The 22203-nt window shown below is 36.7% G+C and overlaps 1 protein-coding gene across 3 annotated transcripts in view; it reads right to left on the reverse strand.

Annotated features, from left to right (window-relative positions):
• Positions 1-2051: 2051 nt before the first annotated feature.
• Positions 2052-22203, reverse strand: part of LOC309390646 (galactosylgalactosylxylosylprotein 3-beta-glucuronosyltransferase 1-like) — a 62268-nt gene continuing 42116 nt past the window's right edge. For 2 of the 3 annotated variants that reach the window (XM_081950199.1, XM_081950198.1), the window contains 7 exons: positions 17560-17765; positions 16073-16221; positions 13602-14137; positions 12500-12580; positions 12039-12335; positions 10458-10564; positions 2052-5089 (listed from right to left, as the gene is read on the reverse strand). In XM_081950199.1, coding sequence (XP_081806325.1) covers positions 10478-10564; positions 12039-12335; positions 12500-12580; positions 13602-14137; positions 16073-16184 — 1113 coding nt within the window. In that variant the 5' untranslated portion in view covers positions 16185-16221; positions 17560-17765 and the 3' untranslated portion in view covers positions 2052-5089; positions 10458-10477. The remainder of the gene's footprint in view (positions 5090-10457; positions 10565-12038; positions 12336-12499; positions 12581-13601; positions 14138-16072; positions 16222-17559; positions 17766-22203) is intronic. The other variant, XM_081950200.1, reaches the window with a different exon arrangement.

Raw genomic sequence — 22203 nt, forward strand, 5'->3', positions numbered from 1 at the left:
TCTGAAAAAATAAACTAGAGATACAATCTAAAATATTCTTTTGTAAACTGGGAGGAAAAACTATAAAGAATCTATTGTTTCTTTTTTAGAGCAGAGAATTCATGGGCTAAGTAGGCTGAATCTTCTCCAACCCCAAATCATTTGCTTGTACAAAATCCCAGTTTCCAAATTAAAAGATAAAACAACTACAAGTCTACGTCATAAAAGTATGACTTTTGACATATACACATGCTGTGTGGCCTACACATCAACCTACAGTTTGTTTAACCTCAGCTTAATTAATAAACCACAATTAGTTTCATTTGCAAAATACACTGTCCCATATATTTGTATATGTATATATGCGTATTTGTGTGAATATATACACACTCAGTGAACACATCTTCATGTGCGTGCGAACACACACACACACAAACACATAATTTGACACACATATAAATGGAAACAGAGTATTTCCTTTCCTATTATTTTTCTTTGCAAATTCCAATCCCAACACTTTTTCTATCAAGCACACAGAAACAAACATATTTTTGATGTAAATCAGCCACTTAACAGCAAGAATTCTCAGACTTGGAAAAATATAGCAGGAGTTATTTAGTGACAAGGGCAAGGATTGCAAATGACATAAGGAAGCATCATTTTGAAATGAATAACGGTGTGAAGAGAATATCCTCTCTTGTAACAAAGAAGCAGGTATCTGAGTTACTGGGTTAAATAATATTAAAGAGTTCCAGTTCCAAATTCAACAAATTCAGGTTTCACTGCATAGAAGAGACTGGTTTCCATCAGATTCCTCCCAGATTTCTTTCTATCTGTCATAAATAAGAGAGTTTTTGTAAACAGGGTATATTTTTTTTAATTATGTTCACCATTTGTGTGTTATGCTCTGTGCTGATAGCCCAAGTGGAATCGTTGATGCTACATTTGAGAATGGAAGATGTTTTTTAAACATGACAGTCTACATGCCAAGTTTTGGAATGTATGACTCATCAAACTTTAATGAAGTCAACATTTATGCAGCTAAATTTGGGGAAGGTGATAGTTTTTACAGAGGTAAAACAATGACATAAACATTACCCCAGAAGAAATTGAGAGCTTATTCACATGGCCTGAATGTTCAGACATTGTCCTATCATCAGAATGTTCTGGCAACTATTTCTGAAGGGTAGAACCCCTAGTAACCCCTCCTCATTGCTGGAATGTGTTTTCTGCTTCACTTGGCTCTCTGTGCCTTAATCTGGGGACTCTGGTGTGGGTTTTTATTTGTTTACATGTTTTTAATCATTATTTATATTGTTATCTCCCAGAGTCATGTATATATTTAACTCCACTAAACAATAATATTAATAAATAATAAATAAATATTGTATTTTGATGTAGCTATTCCAAGTAATATGCCTTTTACAAATGACTGGTGGTGATTTTACAATGCCAATGATGTTCAAGTTGTGATCCAGATGTTTTGGGATTGCACCCAAGGTGCTATTACCATTGATACTATCTTCTTCTGTATTATTCGTTCTTCTTAGTATTATTCGTTTTTGTTTTCCCTAGGCTACCTACTTTTTCCTGTGCAAATGATGATACTTAGTTTCATCATTCTCCAATCACTGAAAGTAGAAGTGTTTTACTCTCAGTTTCCAATAGATATTTACGGGCTAGGATAAAATTCTTAGATGATTGGAAAAATGTTAATGGTTGGATTTTAGAAATAGCACAGCAAGAAGTAGGAAACTTAAAAGAAAAAGATTGGTTTGGGTTTTGAATTTACCTTTTATTTACAAAGTAAGAAATTATAGTTATATCTTTCTATATATATACCTGTGTGTGTGTGTGTGTGTGTGTTTATATATGCAATAAAATATGAATTACGATTAAAATTATAGTAAAAAGTCTTCTGATTATCAAGTCAGTACTTTTCCAGTATTCCAACAAACTTTGTGATAAGTTGTTCTTGGAACTATTTGAAATGAGAAATACCAACATATTTCCTTTATTGAAGCCAAATGGGGCAACGGGCTCTAGTAAGAAAAACAGATACAGGACACCAGTTATCTTCATGTGATATTTTCATTCTATATTTATCAATAGCTAACATAAATAAGCATTAAAATGGCTTGGTATCACTCTTTCCTATTTTGGTATTGATTGGTATTGTGGATTTTTTGTGTTACGTTTTTTCTCTGACAATACAAAATATTAACAATTCATGAAATTTAAGGATCAGAACAGTGGCTCTATGGCATATCCCAGAGCGTTTCTGTACAGTACTTTTTACACAGTTCAATTCTTTCAAATCACATTTCTCAGGCAATTTTACAAACACCCTTCTAAATAGTTCTTCAGTGGCTGCTGTGGTCACACTTCACATAGGTTAGTATTCCAGTAACTTTCTGCTCACTGCACCAATTCCATTTGCTCCCTTATTGTAATAAAAGTGAAAAAAACTTTTGTTTTCAGCCACACAATTATTATTTTTCATTTTGTAGTTAATTGCTCAACAGGCACAAAAGAAAGGCAAGACAGGATTGAACTCTGGGAATTTGAGATACTATATGTTTTAATTAGCTGCAAGTTTGGAAGCTCTGTTTTCAAGTTCTGTTCCTTTTTCTCTGTGGCTCAGTGGAAGATTTCCATGAATCTTAGCCTTCCTGGCATTTCCACCTGACTCCCTTCACAATGTCCTCCCTCTGCCTTTCTACATCTTTGTTCTTTAGGCAAACCCAAACCCCTCCTTCCAAAGTAAGGGTATAAGAATCTGAGCTATTAGCCCAAATAGTTCATGATTATTTTATCACTGGTGGATAACTTTCTTCTGATCGGGTATGTTTTAGTAAATATATTTGTTTCCATGGAAGATTGGGCACATGGAGGTAAGATAATAATATTGTTAATAGGCTAGGTTGAAATTTTTGGCCTATTCTGGAAGCTTCAATTTGGTGCTAAAAGATCTTCCTCTCTTTGGGAGTTTATATCTCATGTGTGGTTATATTGCTTCAGGAAAATCTGACATGTTATTTATCAATTTTTATTAAGTAATAAATAAAGGTCTCTTATGCTAAGTAGAAATAAAAAACAAAACACCCCAGAAGAAGATAATGGCCAATAAATTCTTTTTTAGCAGTATTTATTTTTTTACTTTACTTCTTTTTCTTAGTAACAACATAAATAAGTGCAAGGTGGAATCTAATAATTAATCCTCTACTATTTTTTTTCTGAGGATTCTACTGGCCACTGAATTCTATTATGAGATGACACCGTTGGTTTCTCTCAAAGAAGTAGATGATAAGAGAATTGAAAGGCTTCACAAACTGTTTCTGTCAGCTTTAACTCCCACATAGTCTTTTTTCTTTTAAATTATATACTTTTCACATTATTATGGTTCTAATTATTTTTCTAATTTAAGACACCAGTCATTTCCTGCCATTATGCAGTGAGCATGAATATATATATATGACATTTCAGCAGTGAGTAGAAAAATTGTAATTCCCTGTTGAGTTTCAAATGAATACAGGGTGGAAGAGAAATAAAAATATTCTCCATAAAAATAGCAGACAATCCAGGTTAATACAAATGAAATACAGTAGGCAGAAAAGACCTATGTTATAAATAAGTCAAGAAATAAAGACACGTTCTGACATATCTCAGAATCACACTCAGAATTGGCTCAGTTGCTAGAAAATGTTCTTCAGTTTCTTCAGTTGCAAGAACTTAACACATCACAAAACATCAAAAGTATGGTTTTTTTTAGGTGAGCATAGCGCACCTTCATAAAAAAAATTTTTTTTGTGCTTTTACCAGCCATTACATTTTTGGCCCATATATCTCCCCATTCACTTTCCCATTTGAATTCACACTTGCTGATCACCTATCAACACTTTGTTATCTACAGATATGATTGTTGATTGCTAATAAGTATTTTTGTCTGCAACTGATGCTCACCATTGATGAATATATTTGTAATCAAAAATTAGGGATAGGGATAGTGGCTTTTCCTACTGTTTGTGAAAGTTCGCTTTTTAGTATTACTTTTTTATATTTTTGCTTTCATCACATCTATTAAGCAAGGAGTCCATGGCTCAGTATAAGTAAACATTGTCTATTCACTCCAAGCATGGCTTGGTTGGAGTCTGTATTATTCCACATAGAGTTGAAATTCATCATGCAGCTGCATTACAGTTTAAGAATATGCTAGATATTTACAAAGCTACAAAGACTAAAGAAAAAAATCTTTCTAGCTTGGACCAAAAGAATACGAATGTGACATTTCCTAGTTCCAAAAGTAAAATCATAACTAGTTCTGTCTGATATATTGCCCATAAAGTGAGAACTAAGTAGTTGAGTGCTTCTTATTGTCTCTATTTCTCATGACAATGATTTATCTACATAACCACAGGACATGATGTTGAGTTGCTGATACTGAAGTTCTCAAACTTGCTATTTCAGTTTATCATTCAGATTCAAGAGGAACTAGTTGATCTTGGTTTGGATATGAAAAAGGGAACTGATGCATATATCATTCTCCAATAGACATCTTCCTGATCTTCCAAGCAAGAATTGCCCACCCACAATCTTTCAAACAAGAACTCCTAAATCTAAAAGAGGTTTTAAGTAATTCTGAGAGTGGCTCTCTCTTTCTTGCAATAGTGTGAAATATTTCATTGGTAGTAGGCAGGAACTAGTTCATTTTGAATTGCCATTCTTTGGAGTAGATTTGCAAAAGCTGATGTCTTGCAATACATATTGCAAAACAAAGCTTCAAATGTGTTGATTAGCAAAGATAAATTTTGCCCCTTACTCCAACTAGGCTTTTCTTAATAGTATCCCAAATGGGATGCTTACAGAAATGCTTCTCTTCTTGAAAAATGTCTTCCAGCACAGAAATAACAATGAAGAAACAGGTCCTCTTAGTTGTGTTGTGAATGACTAGAATATAGAACAAATGCCTTGAATATGACATTGACTTTGTTTCTTTATTCCCTGATTTTAGAGAACTTAGAAGTTGGGAAATGCAATGCAGATGTGGATGTTATTCTTGATTGTTGCATCAGTACTCTGCTGATCATAGACAGGTGTGCAAGAAGTTGCTCTCTACAAAGTAAACAAGAAGGGAATTTTTAAAGGGCATATATATGCATACAATATATTCTTGGACAGATTTAGCAGGATTTGGAATATAAAGAACTACATAAATTCATGCCAGGATTTACACTAGAACAGTATAGTTTTCATCCAAACCACAAACCTGTTTCTGAGACAAAAAAGAGAGCATTTTCAGAGCTAATTTGCAACAATTTTTTCTGATGCTATATTAATAATTTTATTTGTATCCCTACTTTCTCCCAAGAAGCATAAAGCTATGGACATCCATTAAAAATAATTACAACAAAACTGTCAATCAGCATATTGAAATGAGAGACACTGGCCCAATAATCCTGGATTTCTGACATTCCATCATATAGAAGGAGTTTTAAAATACCATCCTTTAGCTGAATGCAGTTCATAATGGCAACAGAAACAACACTGAAAACTTGAGAAAGTGAAATTACATGTTGATCTGGGAGCAGATAATATATGATACTTTCTGATTGTTTCTTTCTCAGCAAGCTTAGTCTCTGTAGCCTACCCCTTTCTCTTTGGTCAAGAAGTTTATTCTGGCTTGTTGTAGATTCTTATTTTTTTTCCCTGAAGTGCAGAGTCTCCAAATATGAAATATTTCTGCTGCATCAGCACTGAGAAAAGACAATTCGTCAGTGTTGGATAAGGAAATTTCCTTTCTACTTAAGGTGTCTGCATGAGTCAGTTAAGGAGACTGGGGAAAATGTGTGAGAAGAAGGATGGAGATGGAATTAGCCACTTTTGACAACATATCTTCATAGGATCCACCTTGATCGTGGTATCCTTCTGTCACTTTGGGAGTCTGGTGGAAGAACAAACTGATTTTACAGGGAAGAGCTGCTTTGCATTAGAAAATATATTGGGATTTCCTATATGAGTATTCTGGTTCAAATGTAGGAAGAGCCTGAAGGAAGTTAGTAACTACACGACACTACCTGGTATGCTTCAGGTAGCCTATCTGTCCATGGACCTACATGCCTCCATGACCATTTTTGCTTTGGCTTTCTGGAGACAAGAGAACATCCCTAGCAACTAAAGTTTTATTTAGTTTTTGTTTTAAGGCTCAGTAATGAATAGGGGTTTTATAGGAGTTGTTGTTCCTATCATTAACCATCTTTCTTCCCCTCAGGCAAGCAAAAAAAAAAAGAGATTTCCCAGGAAGTATTTATGCAGTGCTTAGGTGCTGGGAAAACAGCCTCAATGGATAGCTGCTAATAATCCAATTTCTTTTATGTGGTATCAGGCAGAAAACCCTTTTCTACTTTTTTCTCATTTGATTAATGAGACTTCGTCTTTACAAATTATTTTAATGGTAAGAAGATTTCCTGGAGAAATATGCATTGCTGATATATGGTGTTTTTTTTTTTTTGCATTCGTTAAGGTATGAAGTAATCAAATGCCAGGAGTGAATGTCCTGTTTTTACTCTATAATCCTCTTTCTAGCAGTCTGTAGTCATGTTGGCTTCAAACTGCTGAAGAGAGATGATAGTACAAGTAAAAACATAATGAAGGAATTCTTCCACTGAGCTTTTTTAGAAGTGGTGCCAACTCTCATTACTCTGGGGAGTTTTCTTCTTCACAAATGATACCATGGGAGGGAGAAATCATCCATCCAATTTCTTTGCTCATCAATCTGATAGACAATATTGAACAGTCTTATGTGACACTTCTAATTTAAGAAAAAGTCAAACTTGAAGCTGTTCCATTTTAAAAATTCCCCTGTTCCACCATTATATTGTAATATTTTTGAACTAGTTTCTATACAAGATCCTTGGAATTTGGATGGGGGGGGGGATTAAATGTAAAACTAATGAAATAAATAAAGATGGATAAGTATTTCAATCTACATATTACATCTCAAAGAACTTCAAGTCACAAAGACATTGAGTTGAATCAGGACCAAATGAGATTTATTTATTAATCCATTAATATGTTGTATGTTATATCAAACATATAACTGCTACTGGTAGTACAGTGGTGGAATACGACCGGTACACCCCGGTATGGGCGTACCAGTGCCTGCTGGGAGTACCAGGTAGCGTTCCGGTACGGTGCTCCGGAGGGCCCACCCGCCCGCCCTCCTTACCTGTATTTGTGCCGATCGGGGCTTATGCGCAGGGAGCATATGGCACCTGAGCGATGCTCTACTGAGCATCTGAGTGGTAAGTACGCATGCGCACGTGCATGTGGTGGATGCCCGGCCCCGTTGCACCGTACTGGTTGCACCAGGATCTGGAACCCACCACCGCGGTAGTAGAAATTTAGTGTTCCCTTCTTCATGTGTAAAGCGTAGCATATTGAGAGGTAATGTGCAGATTCTCTTATTTTTGTCTATTTAATCTTCAGGAAAGGAACTAAATTCATGACAAATCTCTTCATGGAAGAGCCAAAGCCCAATAGACTAGGGAGTTGTTTCTATCTAGGCAATTCAGATATGTTCTTTAACATTGCACTTAAAAACAACAGGTAATAAGTACACATTCAACCAGTGAGTCATTGTTAACTATGCTAATTAGAAAGATAATTCTGGGCTGAATGGTTGAGTAGTTACATTTGATAAAAGGCTATCTGATATGTTCCACGTTTGGCATCTAATATGGATTATTTTAGCTGCTTTCATTCTTTATTCTAAGCTCATGCTGAACAGATGAATGCAGCCCATTTTTATTTTGCACAGAATTAGAATATTGCATTACCAATACCTACTGTAATTAACTAGAGCTGAAGCCTCAATCCCTGAAATCTTGACAGAGAGCCATTTTAGTTTTTAGAGCTGCCAGCCAATACTTCTCCTTGGATCTTTCTTTATTCCTAAAGTTATTCCTAAAGCTTGCAATATATCTTTTTTGTAACATTGCGATTGTGCTGAGTCAGGCTCAGCTTCATATTCAATGACTTCCATCAAGCAATGAGACTGTCCGAGAAGAACAAACCTGGCAATATATACATTAACAGAGCTTTATCGGTTCAGTTTTCAAAGACTGAAATACAGGGATTCCCCCTCCCCAAATCCTCTTTTAATTAATTTTTTTTAAAAAAAGGAAATAAAAAATAAATCTCATATTCTGTAAAACAAAAGGCTACTTGTGTTGTCTTGTTAGAAGTAGGTGGTTTAAAATTCTTGATTTTAGGCATTAAATTAAATCCCAACAATGCCTCTTTTGATTTCAAGGTCCCTAAATTGATTGTTTGTGTTAGGGGATAGAAAGAGCCAGAAGAAAAACTGGGTAGCACAAACTTTGAACTCGATTAACCAAGGAATGATCTATGATGGGAAACTATTCTGACTCTACATTAACTAGCCCTTAACATTTTAAGTATCTCTTAGCTGAGGGTAGAACAAGAAGCAATGGGTGGAAACTAATCAAGGAGAGAAGCAACTTAGAACTGAGGAGAAATTTCCTGACAGTGAGAACAATTAATCAGTGGAACAGCTTGCCTCCAGGAGTTGCGAATGCCCCAACACTGGAAGTCTTTAAGAAAATGTGGGATAGCTATTTGTCTGGAACGGTATAGGGTTTCCTGCCTAGGCAGGGGGTTGGACTAGAAGACCTCCAAGGTCCCTTCCAACTCTACTATTGTATTGTATTGTATTGTATTGTATTGTATTGTATTGTATTGTATTGTATTGTATTGTATCAGCCATTTTGGTGAAGTGGCTAAAAACCATGAAACGGTGAGTTTTAGTACTGTCTTAGACATAAAAGCCAGCTGTATGATTTTGGGCCAATCTCTGTGTCTCTGTCTGTCTGTCTATCTGTCTGTCTGTCTGTCTCTCTCTCTCTCTCTCTCAGAGACCATGATGCCAGGCTCAGGAAATGAGCCGGTCAATTCATGTTGCAATCAATGGGCTCTACACTTGCAGGAAAAACACTGGGAAGAAAAAAAAAAGAAATTCAATGTTATAATTCATAGGACTATTTATAAAATAATTGAAGAAAAGCATATAGCAACAAGCTGTGAACTGAGGAACAAGATTAATAATGTACTTCAGGGTATTTTGGTACTCTTCAATGTATTTTAACGTAGACAACTTGATGATGGGAAAAACACTAGATCTCCAAATGAGGTCTCCTGAATGCCTAGCAGGCTCCATGCCCCAAATTATACAATTTTGAAAACATTATATTTTATTAATAGCTATTAAAAATGCGAACATACATGAAGCGAAGTAAGGTAGGGGCTCATTTTTATTTTCTAGATAGCTCCTGGCTTCCACATAACCTAATTTTTTTAAAGAAAAAAAATGATTGATTATTAGCTGCCTGCTTAATCTATTTGTTTATTGCATTTATATCTGCTGCAGTCTGAGGACTCTTGGTAACTCTTAGACAAAGATAAGTTCAAAACTACTAGGGAATTCCTGGAAGCTTGCCATTCAGACAAATCAATAGACACATAGAAACAATTCTTATTTAAACAATATTGAAAAGAAGCAATAAAAAAGCTAAGAAGGAAACAGAAAGGCTAGAATACATCTTCTCCAGAAGCCTAGATCCAGAAAAGTAGGTATTAGCACCAGGCAAATAATCAGTCAGAAAAGAGTACCCTAATCAAGGAACCCCATGCCAGGGCCTGAATTCTGACTTTATGAGTAGGATTCAAAAGTACATTTTGATAGCATTTCATACAACATCACAGGCAGACCAGGATTGATAATTTGAGACAGTAAGCCAGAAGTGGTATTCAGCCAGTTCTGACTGGTTCTGGTAAAATGTTAGCGGAAATTTTGAGTAGTTCAGAGAACTGGCAAATAACCACCTCTGGCTGGCTCCACCCCCAACTATTCGCTGCTTCCCGAGTCCTGAGTCGGATCCCAGCTGATCAGCTGGGTTTTCTTCTGTTGCCCTGCACAAGAGAACAGAGCTGGAAAGCAGATTAGTGGGGTGGGGAAGGAATTGGGATTTTACAATATCTTTGCCCTGGAGTGGAGTGAAAATGGAGATTTTACAGTATCCCTGCTCTGAAGTGGGATGGGAAGGCAATGGAAATTATGCAGTATCTTTCCCCTGGAGTGGGGTGAGAAGGGAATGGAGATTTTACAGTATGCTTCCCACAGGAGTGAGGAAGAAATGGGGATTTTGCACTATCCTTCCCCCAGAAGTGGGGAGGGAATGGGGATTTTGCACTATCCTTTCTTTGCCATGCCCATCAAGTCACGCCAGACTCACAGAACGGGTTGTAAATTTTTTGGAATCCCACCACTGCAGTAAACCATTAATACACATATCCAAGAACCCATCCTGATGCATATTAAATGAATCCTACATTGAAGATGTTTGAAGAGCTACTTGCAAATTATAGGAAAACCTTCAGACAGCAAAAATCTTTATACTTACAGCAAAAAAAACCAAGTTATCTACACTTCTACCCTTAGGTCTGTGAATCCACGTTTGCCTTCATTAACTAGTGTTGGCCTTTCAGTCCTTGTGTGCCAGACCAAAACCTATCAAGGAAATTTAATATTAAATATTAAAGTTTAGATATTAAATTTATACAACAAAATATAATAGGTATCAGCAAACCTGTCTAGTGCATTAAGTACACATACGTTTATGCATATGAAATCTCTAGATAGGACTCAAAAGAAATTGCAAGTCTTCTTGGAAGAGTATATTTACATAATCACACACTTACCTGATTTATTTTTAGACTCATTATAGATACAGCAGTATCCTATAAAAACAACAAAATATTTATTCCCACAAATGCTGGGAATAAATTGAACAAGGAGGGGGGAAATGTGTCTACAGTAGATTACATTCAATACCGGTAAGAATGGCTAATTGAGATAGAGGATAAGAGGCACAAACGGGGATAGGGAGAAGTGTGGAAACTGGGCAGATTGCTTCATGCTGGTTCCTAACTACGTGTGTGTCATTTGCATTAAAAGCCAATTTAAAATTTAAAAATGTACAGAAAGATATTTGTCCTGAATCTAGAATACAGTATTTCTACTGCAATGATTAATCATCTGTACAACTACCTATCTTTTTTTAAAAAAACAACCTGCCAATGTCTTCATAGAAGGGCAACCAAGTGTGGGCTGCAAAAATATCCAGCATCCTTCTCCCCTTCCATTCAATTGTCTTTACTCAGAAAGTGCCTGGAGAAATCCCTGTAGTTTTTTTTTGGCAAAGCTTTTCAGAATTGAAAAACTTCTTAAGACTGAGTGAGAAAATGTCTGGTCAAAGGTCACCCGGCTGTCTTTCTGCCTAAAGTGGGACTAGGATTGATGGTCTCCCGGCCTTAACCAGTTCCCAAAACTGACTCTTACATGACCTTTAGATGGCAGCCAATATATTCAGAAAAGTCATTTGGATACCTGTTTTCATATCCATGTATTAAGGCAGAGATGGGTTCCTACCAGTTCGGACCACTTCAGCTGAGTATGTAGTAACTTGGGCGAACACGTGCCCGAACCGGTTCTATCATCGGTGTTGCCATCTTGATTTCTTTTCTGCGCATGCACAGAACAATCTTCATCGAAAAAATGTATTTTCCCCTTTTTTAATGTTGTGTGTACGACCAGACCTTTTTAGGTACAAATGAGCACATGCGCATGAGTGAAGCGAGTGCACGCACACATATTTTTTGCACGCCGAATGGGTAATAATGCCAGCAGGAACCCACCTCTGTATTAAGGTATATGTTTTTGTGTGTGTTTTATGTTTTAATTGCATGTGGACTAACATGCTAAATCTCTTTCTTCATTGCCCGATTGCATTGTAATAGCTGTTTATATAACACTCTAGCTCCAATGTTTTAAGATATCTAGATCTGGACGTTAGGTATGTGCATGTAATTATATAATTATCATAAGTGTAATTATAATGTATATAATGGACAACATAAACATGGGAGTAATGGTCTACTGGGTGGAGGAAATTATTGTGATACCCTCCCCCAACTTCGCTAACCTTTGTGCAGTTGGCAGCTTTAGGCTCCAGTCCATCCATTGTCACCAGATCCTTTAATAAACTAGTTTCTTGGTAGCCTCCTTTCACTCCATCCAACTTGAAACTGGCCTGTGGTTTCTCCAAAATCAGTTTTATGCTGATGGCAAAGCCAGCCATGTCAATGGCAAAAGGCCGGTTAGGATCAAACACAGTCTTCCAACCTACAACCTTGCCTGCTGGACTCACTTTGGGGGATTCGTACCGGAGACCACCAACAAAAGCAACTGGCCAGACAGATACCTTCTTTGTGTAGCGCATCTGCTTGTCAGAAAGAAAACAAGAATAGATGAATACACAAGTCCTTCTCATCTTCTTATTATACACTGTGAGACCCTTCTTGGGAGTTGTCCAACTTTTTCTATGTGTATCCTTGCAGTAGTTACATATAATCATATGTTTATTATTTTCTTTTTTACTTTTACCTTTCCATGCCAAACTTTCTGCCTTACTTTCTGCCTTGCCCTTCTGAAGGTCTTTTCTTGAAGGAGTTCTGTCTGCATTTTCTACATAGATATGAGATATGTAGGATCAGGATCAGGTGTGGTTTTAAATATGCCAGGCAAATACCTTATTTGTTTCCAAACACTCCTGTCCATATTTCAGAACCATAACTATAATCTCAACCCTCATCCTCTATTATAATTACTGGTAGGTTGTACTGGCAGTTAATCAATCATCTATGGACCTATTTCATCTTCACTCATCTGATATCACATTGAATGGGATTCCTGGCAATTGTGGTCCAGCACAAATATAGGACACCTGATTGGAAAGGGCTAATTTACATTTAGCACAATAGCGAGTCAGGGTTTCACTGAGAAACTTTCCCAACCTTAATGTGAAATACTAGAAATTGATTGAAACGGTGATATTTTATATGCAAAAGATGAGCATTTCCACTGACCTTGATATACCTCCCTATGACTAACCTACACCTCCCTTTGTATATCAAAAGAATGAAGGATGGAGAATGTAATCATTAATCTGCCTAAATCAGTGATGGCTAACTTTTTCTTCTTGTGCGCCGAAACCGTCCGTTTGCGTGCGACAGCGTATGTGCATGTGCCCACAATCATAATGCAATGCGCCCCACCCTTGTGCATGCGGGCATCACCCCCCATGCTCCCCCATTCCCTGCACATGCTTATGACCCCCACAGATGCACATAAACCCCCTGTGGCCCATTTTGGGTCTAGCAGGCTTCCCTGAAGCCTCCTAAAACAAAAAACGAGGCATGTGGGGAACACCTCACACCTCTGTTCTCCTGCACCCTTGTGCATGCATACGCACCCACACCCTTCCCCCCCATGCATACAACCACATATCCATGCACGGCAGAGACCCAAAAATCAGCGGGTGAGAAAGAGGCGCATGTGCATGTGTGGTAGAGCTGAGCTGGGCGACGGCTTGTGTGCCCACAGAGAGGGCCCCGCATGCCACCTGTGGCACGCGTGCCATAGGTTCACCATCACAGGCCTAAATCATGTGTCAAAAGTGAAGCCATCAAAACTTTGAATAGCATACCTCTTCAAATAGCTCCAGGCTATAGGTGTTATCATCATCTGCAAAGTATACTACACCTTCAGGTACTGGTGTGGTGCTAAAGCTTTCCCTTAGCCAATGCAGTCCCAGGTTCCTCTGGAATGTGCCCCTGGGAGTGTGAGATGGAATCCAGGACAAACCTACTTTCAGACTCTTAGGAGTCTCGATATTCAGGTGAGTAAAATGAATCCCTGCTTTCTCCAGTAGATTGGACACCAGGTTGGTTCTTCTAGGAGAGTCTTCCACCACTACCCAGTGGAGGTTCTGTACATGAAGGAAAGTATTCGCCAGTCGGGTCAGCTCAGCCTTCTGTACTGGTCGGGTGTAGGTAGGTGTGATCACAAATATGGCAGGCAATGTGTCTGACCATGGAGGAGGCCTGGAGTACACATAATTCCGGATTATTTTGGGAGCTGTCCCAATGGCTGGCTGCCGAGTGCATGATGCAAGCCCATCCTCCCTCACTAGAGATGTCCCATTGAAGAGAGACTTCGCTGTACCATTTTCATCTGTTTCCTCTAAGGCAAAAGGGGGGGGGGGAGATAATACAGCATAAGCCTTCCATCAAAGCACTTCGCTGAGTTTATATCATCTGTTTCTGATTTAAAACTGGCATTCTATTTCCCGATCTTGGACTATCATATATATATGATAGTCCAAGATCGGGAAATAGAATATATGATAGAATAAATATATATATGAAAACTAAAGAGAAAAAAAGAATACCCCAAAAAGTAAAAATAGGGTTTGCATCAAATCCAAATATTTATTGTAACAGCAATATCCTTAAGAGTTTGCAACTATGAATCATGGAAGCAATATCCAGGAGAGTGCTTAATTTTCTCTTAGTGGGTGCACTGTGAGGTCACACTGACTGTTGTCTAGGAGAGGAAGATATTCCGAACACTGATGAGTTATAACCTATTAGTGTTGCCATTGTGCAACCCATAAATTCTTTGCCCCCCCTCCCCTGCAGCTGTGGAAGATCTTGCTACCTTTATAATTGTAATTTAGTTACTTCTTAGGTCCTAAGATTTTTCCTCCTTTCACCTTTGAAAGCAAAACACCCACACTATGCTCTATGTTGGATAGAATGAGGGGAAGGGAATCGAACCAAAAGCTAGTCTCTGGTGTTGGCTGTGTATTTTTCTGCTGTAGGAAAATTAGAGATTAAAATATATTTGTATTGCAGCCTATACAGTATATTAGTAATGGACTACATGCAGTTAGCTGTTTGTGGATGTGCGAAAGAGCCAGCTAACCTACATGGAACTCAGCTTGTGCAAATGGCTGAGAAATGCAACAGTCATTTAAATGGGGACTTGCTTGTAGAATGGAAAGTAAATAATAGTCTAGTATTAAAGAACAAAAGAGCCTCTGAGGAAATGAAAACATTGATTAGTATAAACTGCCAATGAATTATCAGTGAACATGAGATACACGTGATAAAAAAAAAAGATGCCTTACTCTAGCTTTATATTACAGATTAATAGTGAATTAAACCTGAGGCTAGCTAAACTTGACTGATGTTAGAAAAGTTAGGTCTAGATAGTACTTAGGGCAAATACAGGTAGGAAATTGCAAACTATTAATTAGTCTGGGAACAAGGAAAGTCAGTCAGTCAGTCAGTCAGTCTGGTCTGTCTGTCTGACAGCCATCCATCCACCCATCCATCCAAGATTTAGGTAATTGCAAACTGCTGAAAATGGCACCATCTCTTTGCAACTGACTGTTTAATACAATTTAGGTACTGTTTAATTTTAAATTACTCTGGGCTATTTATAATATGTTCTCATAAAAATCCAATAGAAACTCAAACAAGTTGGGCCCGGGTGACTGTTTACGGACAACAAAAAGTTGTCTATACCCAACAAGGGCCTTATGAGTCTATTTTATCACAAGGGCAAAGGGCAAGAAATAGATGAGAAAAAAAATATCTATGTTGTTTTGTCAAGAATCTCTGCTGTTAAGAGATAAGAAATTTTCTTCTCTTTGGTGCTTCAGACTTTATCACAACTTTCCCTGTTTTCAAGATGTAATTTAGATAAAAGCATGCATTTTTTACTTTCATGTAGTTCTTAATAAATCTAGCTTTTTATATAAATACAATGAATGTCTGTTAACGTTTACTTATAACTGGGCTATCTCTACATCCTAGATGAACTTATGGGTATTTTTTAAAAAATTGGATATTCTACTTCTTAATTATTCAGTATTCTTTCAACACTCTGGTTATGTTCAGGAGCATACAGTATGTTCTAACAAAAGTTCCTGAATTCATATCTCCAACACAAATCACCTATGCCTTGCATCTGACTCAATGAAGTCTCAAGCTTCAGAGAATTGTATAAACACTATTTTTAAAATATCCTGATTTTTATGTAAATGACTACTTTTTTTGCAAAAGATTTGTTATGAAAGAAAGTTTTGTAAATCAGGATTTATATACTTACTTCTTAGAAGGCTCAGATAGCGGGTGGTTGGATACTGATGCCACAAAGTTAGTAGAAGACCCCATGGCAAAGCAATCAGAAGTGTGGTGAGAAGGTTACGTCTCCTCAGCATGCTGCAGAGAACTTCCACTGATTGGGCATTTCCCTACCTTCCAGAGCAAAGTATGGTTATTAAAAGTGAGATAATTACAACATATACAAAATAAAACAGATTTTTCACTGGGTTGGGTCAATAGGTTTGAACACAGGATTTGCAAGTATGGCCCCGGTTTTCAAAGCAATTGATTTTACTTTGATTGTGATCTAACATGCTATTTTTTTCTTTTGAATTAACTAAAATAGTAAAAAATACAATAATGTAAAAAAGTAAAATAAACATAATCCTAAATTATGGTTAGAATTTTAACGATGCTCAAGTGGCATTCAGTTTTTGCATGTTACATATGTAAGACTTAACCAAAATATGGCTGGATTATTTTTGGCTTGGTTTGATATATACACAAGCCATAGGTTAAAACTTCTAGCTTGAATATGCATGTATACTGAGTGTGTAGCTTAAAAGTAATGCGGGAGTAATGGGCAAATGAACTGCCTTACAAAACGTATGAGCAACAACCATTGTCTCAAATAATCTTTTCAACCCTGTTCCACGATCAGAAAGGAAATGGCAGGGAGAAAACATACAAAAGCAATAGAAGATAGAAAAAACAAGAGAGGATGAAAATTTTTAGTTCCTTCCCATCATTTCTTGTCGTATATACATTAATGCTTTTCTACCAATCTCTTCTCTGTGCATGTACACATTGTTTCATAGTAATAATGCCTGGGATTGAGATATTTGGGGTTGATGGATCAAAACATGTCAAAAGTAATTGGCTGTCAAAAGTAATGGTTGCTATTCAACTAAAGTAATTTATTCCACATCCCACTCTGAAACATACATTCCCGTTTCCCTCACAAAATCAATGATTTGATGTGAGCCTATAGCATAATAGTAGTCACTTGTTATTATCTATCACGCCACTGGTTTTTTTTGGGGGGGGGACAGACACACTGCACTGTAATGGTTCAGGGATTGAAGGAGCTTCCGTTATGCAATGTTTTCTCATTTTTGAAAGCATGGACATGAAGAGAGGGCAAGAGAGGAAAATGATATAATGAGCATTGTGACATTGTGATGCAAGTGCTGCCCCTTTTGTAAATACAGCGTGCATTCATGCCCATACGTTTCTGATGAAGCTGTCTGATTTGTGGATTCCTCTACAAAAGGCTACACAAGCAAAAAGTTTGATGTGTTGGGGCAGAGGAGGACGTTTGTTCAGTTGGGCATGTAATACCAGAAGTGAGGAAAATGAATGGAGATGAAGAGACTAGTAATTCTATTCAACCGTAATCCATGTGCAAAATATATGATTCAGAACCCCAACACTCTCTCCCTTGCAAGGCAAGCACTTCATCTGCATTGCACTGTTGCAAATGACACTCACCAGTAATCTGTCGCACCAGCGGGCATGCCTTGACACCAATTATTCTGAGGAACAGGAAGAAGCTGACAGATCCCTAGTCCCTTGGCTTTCTTGGAATCAGCTGGGATTTGAAGTTCTCTGAGAATTTCTTCAAGTGCTGAGTATGTATATTTAGCAACTTCTTTGCAGCCTGCCTTCCACATTCCTGTCAAGTATAGCTTCTACCTCTGGAAGAGACACAGAGTATAATCTTCTGTATAAATTCAACTGCCTTCAAAGGAATAGCACATCTGGCTGTAATCATAGTTCTTATGAGCTACAGAATAACATTTCATTCATGCTTAGAAGAAATACGATATTATGGACATCCTACAAAACGTGCAAAATTATGGGTATTTCAGCTGACTTCTCTCCATTCTTTCCTGCGGTCTGCTTCATAGGCACAAAAGCCTATGGAACAATAGAGTCTATACTATCTTAGTAAAAGAAAGGAAAATGTGATATTACGGAGGTTTCTAAATTCTGCAAGGCAGCTAGTCTTAGAACCTGTTGACCATTATTTCATTGTGAAGTCCAAACTAACTTTCCTCTTGTGTCTCATTTTACCCACTACTAATTAATACTTAACATTCTTTTATTTTGAAAATAAAGTTTTTTATTTTTTGTTACATATTTTAACTTCTTTTATAAACAAAGTGTTGTCCTGGTTTTTCCTCCTTTACATCTTCTATTGTACATAGTTCATTTTACATCATATTTTCATTTTACATTTCAGTCATCCATATTCATTCCATATTCTCCCACTTAATTTTAATTTATTCTTAATATATAGACAATATCATTATTTGCCTCTCCAAAGTAATCCAATTTAACACATCATTTCCATCTATTATTCTGTTTTACTTTAAAATAACATATATTCTCAAATTTAATTTTATATAGTAAACATTTTATTTAATTAGTTATCCACAAGTAATAATATTAATCCATTTCCCTTCCATCGTATTGAATATATACTGTTGGCTATATTTACAAATTTCATTCTATTCTACTAGTAAATCCTTTTCTTTCTTTCCTCCTTTCAACCATTTTCTCTTAGTCTCTTAGAAACTTCACTTCTCTTATATACTCTTCTTTCCATCCATTTGCCTAGTTTTTCTTTTTCTTGATCTTAAAATTTCTATATTTTTTCTTTTCAATCTTTGTTCTCCTTTTTAATCCTGTTGTTTTAGTACCTCTCCCCAGTTCCCCCATCTTTCCCCATTAATCCCACTTTTGCTATTTAACTGTCCCTTTTTGGGGGGCCACTTCCCCCTTGTCTCCTTTGGATATATCACTGTAAATCCCAGTATAACCATCTAAGTATTTCCCTTTCACAATCTCTTTTTCTTCTGTAGTATCTTTCTGTTCTTCATTCAGTCCCTTTTCTTTTCACCTTTTCTCCTTTTCCTTGTTTTAGGTATTCCTCTGAATTTCCACTGTTTTTTCCCATTTAGTGTTTCACATGCATTTTTTAACATATCAAATAATTTATTATACATCCAAAATTCCATATTGTCTGCTTAATTAATTTAACAAATTATTTAAACTTTTTCTCTTATATCACATTTACTTAAAGTTATTTTTACTTTTATTTCCAATTTCTAAAGTCCAATTCCAATTTTATTTGTTTTAAAATGGAAACACAGAGGGGAGGAGGACATTAGCTGCACACACGGACACACAAACACACACACACACAACCAGTAAGGGGGGGGGGGAGATTGCAAAAAGACACGAGTTAAATCTCATTTAAGAAACTTCATTTCTTAAACACAAAATTAAATCTTGATTATCCAAAGCAATAGTGAGCACATTTCCCATTAAGTCAATTTAATATTCTTCACATATAGAGTTCACTTTAAGTTTTTTTAAATATCAGAAATAACACAGTATTTCCATCAGAGCAAAGTAATATTTTTAGTTACAGACTTCACATGGTAAACCCAGAGTTTTTCATACCACTACAAGCACATTCTACTTCACATTTTAAACTCCTTAAATCAAGGCTATAAGACTAAAATAGAGTTTTGGTGCCTTAATGCTGCATGCATTCATTTTGAATTAAACAGAATTTCCTTCTGCTAGAATTCTACATGCTTGTTGGGGACGTCTGGGAGTTGAAGTCCACATTTCTTAAATTTACCAAAATTGAGAAACATTGTGTTAAATTAACTGACAACACCATGAGAAGTCAGTGCAAAACAGAATAAAACAGAACAAAAGTCAATTGATGCCTCTTTCTTAAATTGTTGAGGTTCCTGAAATACCGAATTTTTTGGAGTATAAGACACACCAAGATTTTGAAGAGGCAAATTAAAAAAAAAGTTTTTGCACTCTGCAAACCTCCCAAAAATTGCCTGGTTTTTTTTTTTTCAAAAAAGGGCATGAATAGCCTTTAGGAGTGCTCCTCAGGGGGGGGGGGCAAAAACTAGCAAAAAATGGCCTGTTTTCACGAAAACCAGCCAATTTTTTGTCAAAAAAAGGGCATGCATAGCCTTTAGGAGGCTTATAGAGTGCTCCTGGGGGCCAGTGGGGCAAAAAACGGCCTGTTTTTCACTCATTTCTGCCCTCCCCAGGCCCCAGGAGCATTCTGGAAGCTTTCTAAAGGCTCTGCATGGCAGGGTTTTGGGAGGCAAAAAATGCTGTATTCTGTTTGTAAGACACACCAACCTTTTATGAGGGAAAAAGGTGCATCTTATAATCTGAAAAATACAGTAGTAAGAAACTTGGTAGAGAACTTATCCAACTGCAAAGACATTCTTACTTGTTTTACTATTAAAAACCAATGATGTGTAGAGCCACAAGGATAGCATACTGGCCTTTTGGTATCTATTTTTTATTGTAGGCATAAGCATGGTTTTGTTGTTCTAGTGCAGGGCTGTCAAACTCATGGCCCGCAGGCCGAATGTGTCATGCGCTGGCTATGCCCACGCCCAGTTTAGTGAAGAGGGAAAAAGTCCTGATACGTCACATGACACCGCCATGACAACATGAGTTTGACCCCCTGTACTAGTGGCAAGAATGGAACGAACGCTATTAAAATTGTGTTGTGTTGACCTCCTGCATTTTTTGGGAACTGTTCCAGGATGTGCAGTAGCCCAGTCACAGCAATAAGTTACAAATTGGCATAGCAATGAAATTGGCAAGATTTCAGTTTGTTTTCTCTTTCTCTTTGACAGTAGGTACAAAGTGCCAAGTTGCGGCTTGCTTTTGTTTCCATTTCCTAGCAAATATCTTGACATACAACCTTTGGGTTCTGAGTAAGTAATTGACTTGCCTCTCCCCACTGAAAGCTGTATAGTGTTAAAATCTGCAGAGGCACACCGTTCAGAGATTTCCCTTGTGCCACAAGTCCCTCTATTTAATATGTGGAAGGAAGAATGCAACTCCTTTGGCAGCAAATACGGTCCCCAATCTCAATACAACCAAGAAATCTGTAAAGACTGTTTGTCAGATTTTTAATAATTAGATTTAAATTTGTTTCTTTTTGTTTGCTAAGTTTAATTCCCACCTCCCCAAATCAATTTTTATTATGGTCACAGAAGAAAGTTTAATTGCATTTGTAACTTTTTACATTATGCTTTTAATTTCAATCTTTTTCAGCCGATTTAAATACTTGCCATAATAGGAAGATTGCTATAACACAAGTAGTGGGGTTTTTTTTTTTAGTGGTATGGAAAAATAGTGAATATAATGATATATAATCATAGGAGATGAATAGTCAATAATCAATGTAATTGTGGAATTGAAATGGACCCAGGGACAGAAGAGATGGCAGGGATTCTAAATGCTAGATGAAGTGTGGAAAGACAGAATAGAAACTTTTCAACAACTTTTCTTCTTTTTTGAATATTCTCTTTTCTCCCTTTTTTCCCCGTAAAAATCCTCCCAAAACAAATAGTTGTTTCATGGCTAAGAACCTTTAATAACATTCACCAGTGGATCCCTTCAATATGTTATATACAAGCTTCTTGAGCCAATTTCTGATTAAAACATGTCCTTACTTAATTTCAGCCATCGATCCTCCATTACATTTTATGCAGACTTTCTATGGCAGAATCAATATTTAAAGGTTTGAATTTCAACCTTAGAACAGAAACCTCATTTTAACCCCAAGCCTCCTGCAAAAAAATGTATTCAGGTAATATGTATCCATGGGAATAGTGTGCTTACTAATAACAGACATATAAGAAAGGATTAAAGTTAAGGGAAAAATATTGAAAAACAAGATCTTTCAAAAATTTGGTTGATGTGAGCATCCAAGTTTAAAGTCCAGAAAAATACAAACTAAATTAAAACTATGTACTGTATGTTTAAAATGCACAAGATGAAACTTGCAGTGTGTGAAATGCTGCCCCATATGGTTTTATGGGGGTCAGCTTATCAAGTTCATCATAAACAGCTAAGCTTTGGCGTGAGCATCCAGAGAAGGAGGGAAGTGATAACATAACATGCCATAATAAAGATGTGATTTGATGATTTGTTGATCCAAAACTACATATTTGTGTGTGGTAAAAAAATATGTGTTCATTTCCCTCAATGTCATTTTAGCAGGAACTTCAAAATAGCGCCTACCGCACTACAGTTCACTGAAAGCTCATCTTTTAAAATGTTTAATGTTTC

The sequence above is a fragment of the Natrix helvetica genome, assembly GCF_964273705.1.
Source record: "Natrix helvetica genome assembly, chromosome: 4".
NCBI classification, from domain to species: Eukaryota; Metazoa; Chordata; class Lepidosauria; order Squamata; family Natricidae; genus Natrix; species Natrix helvetica.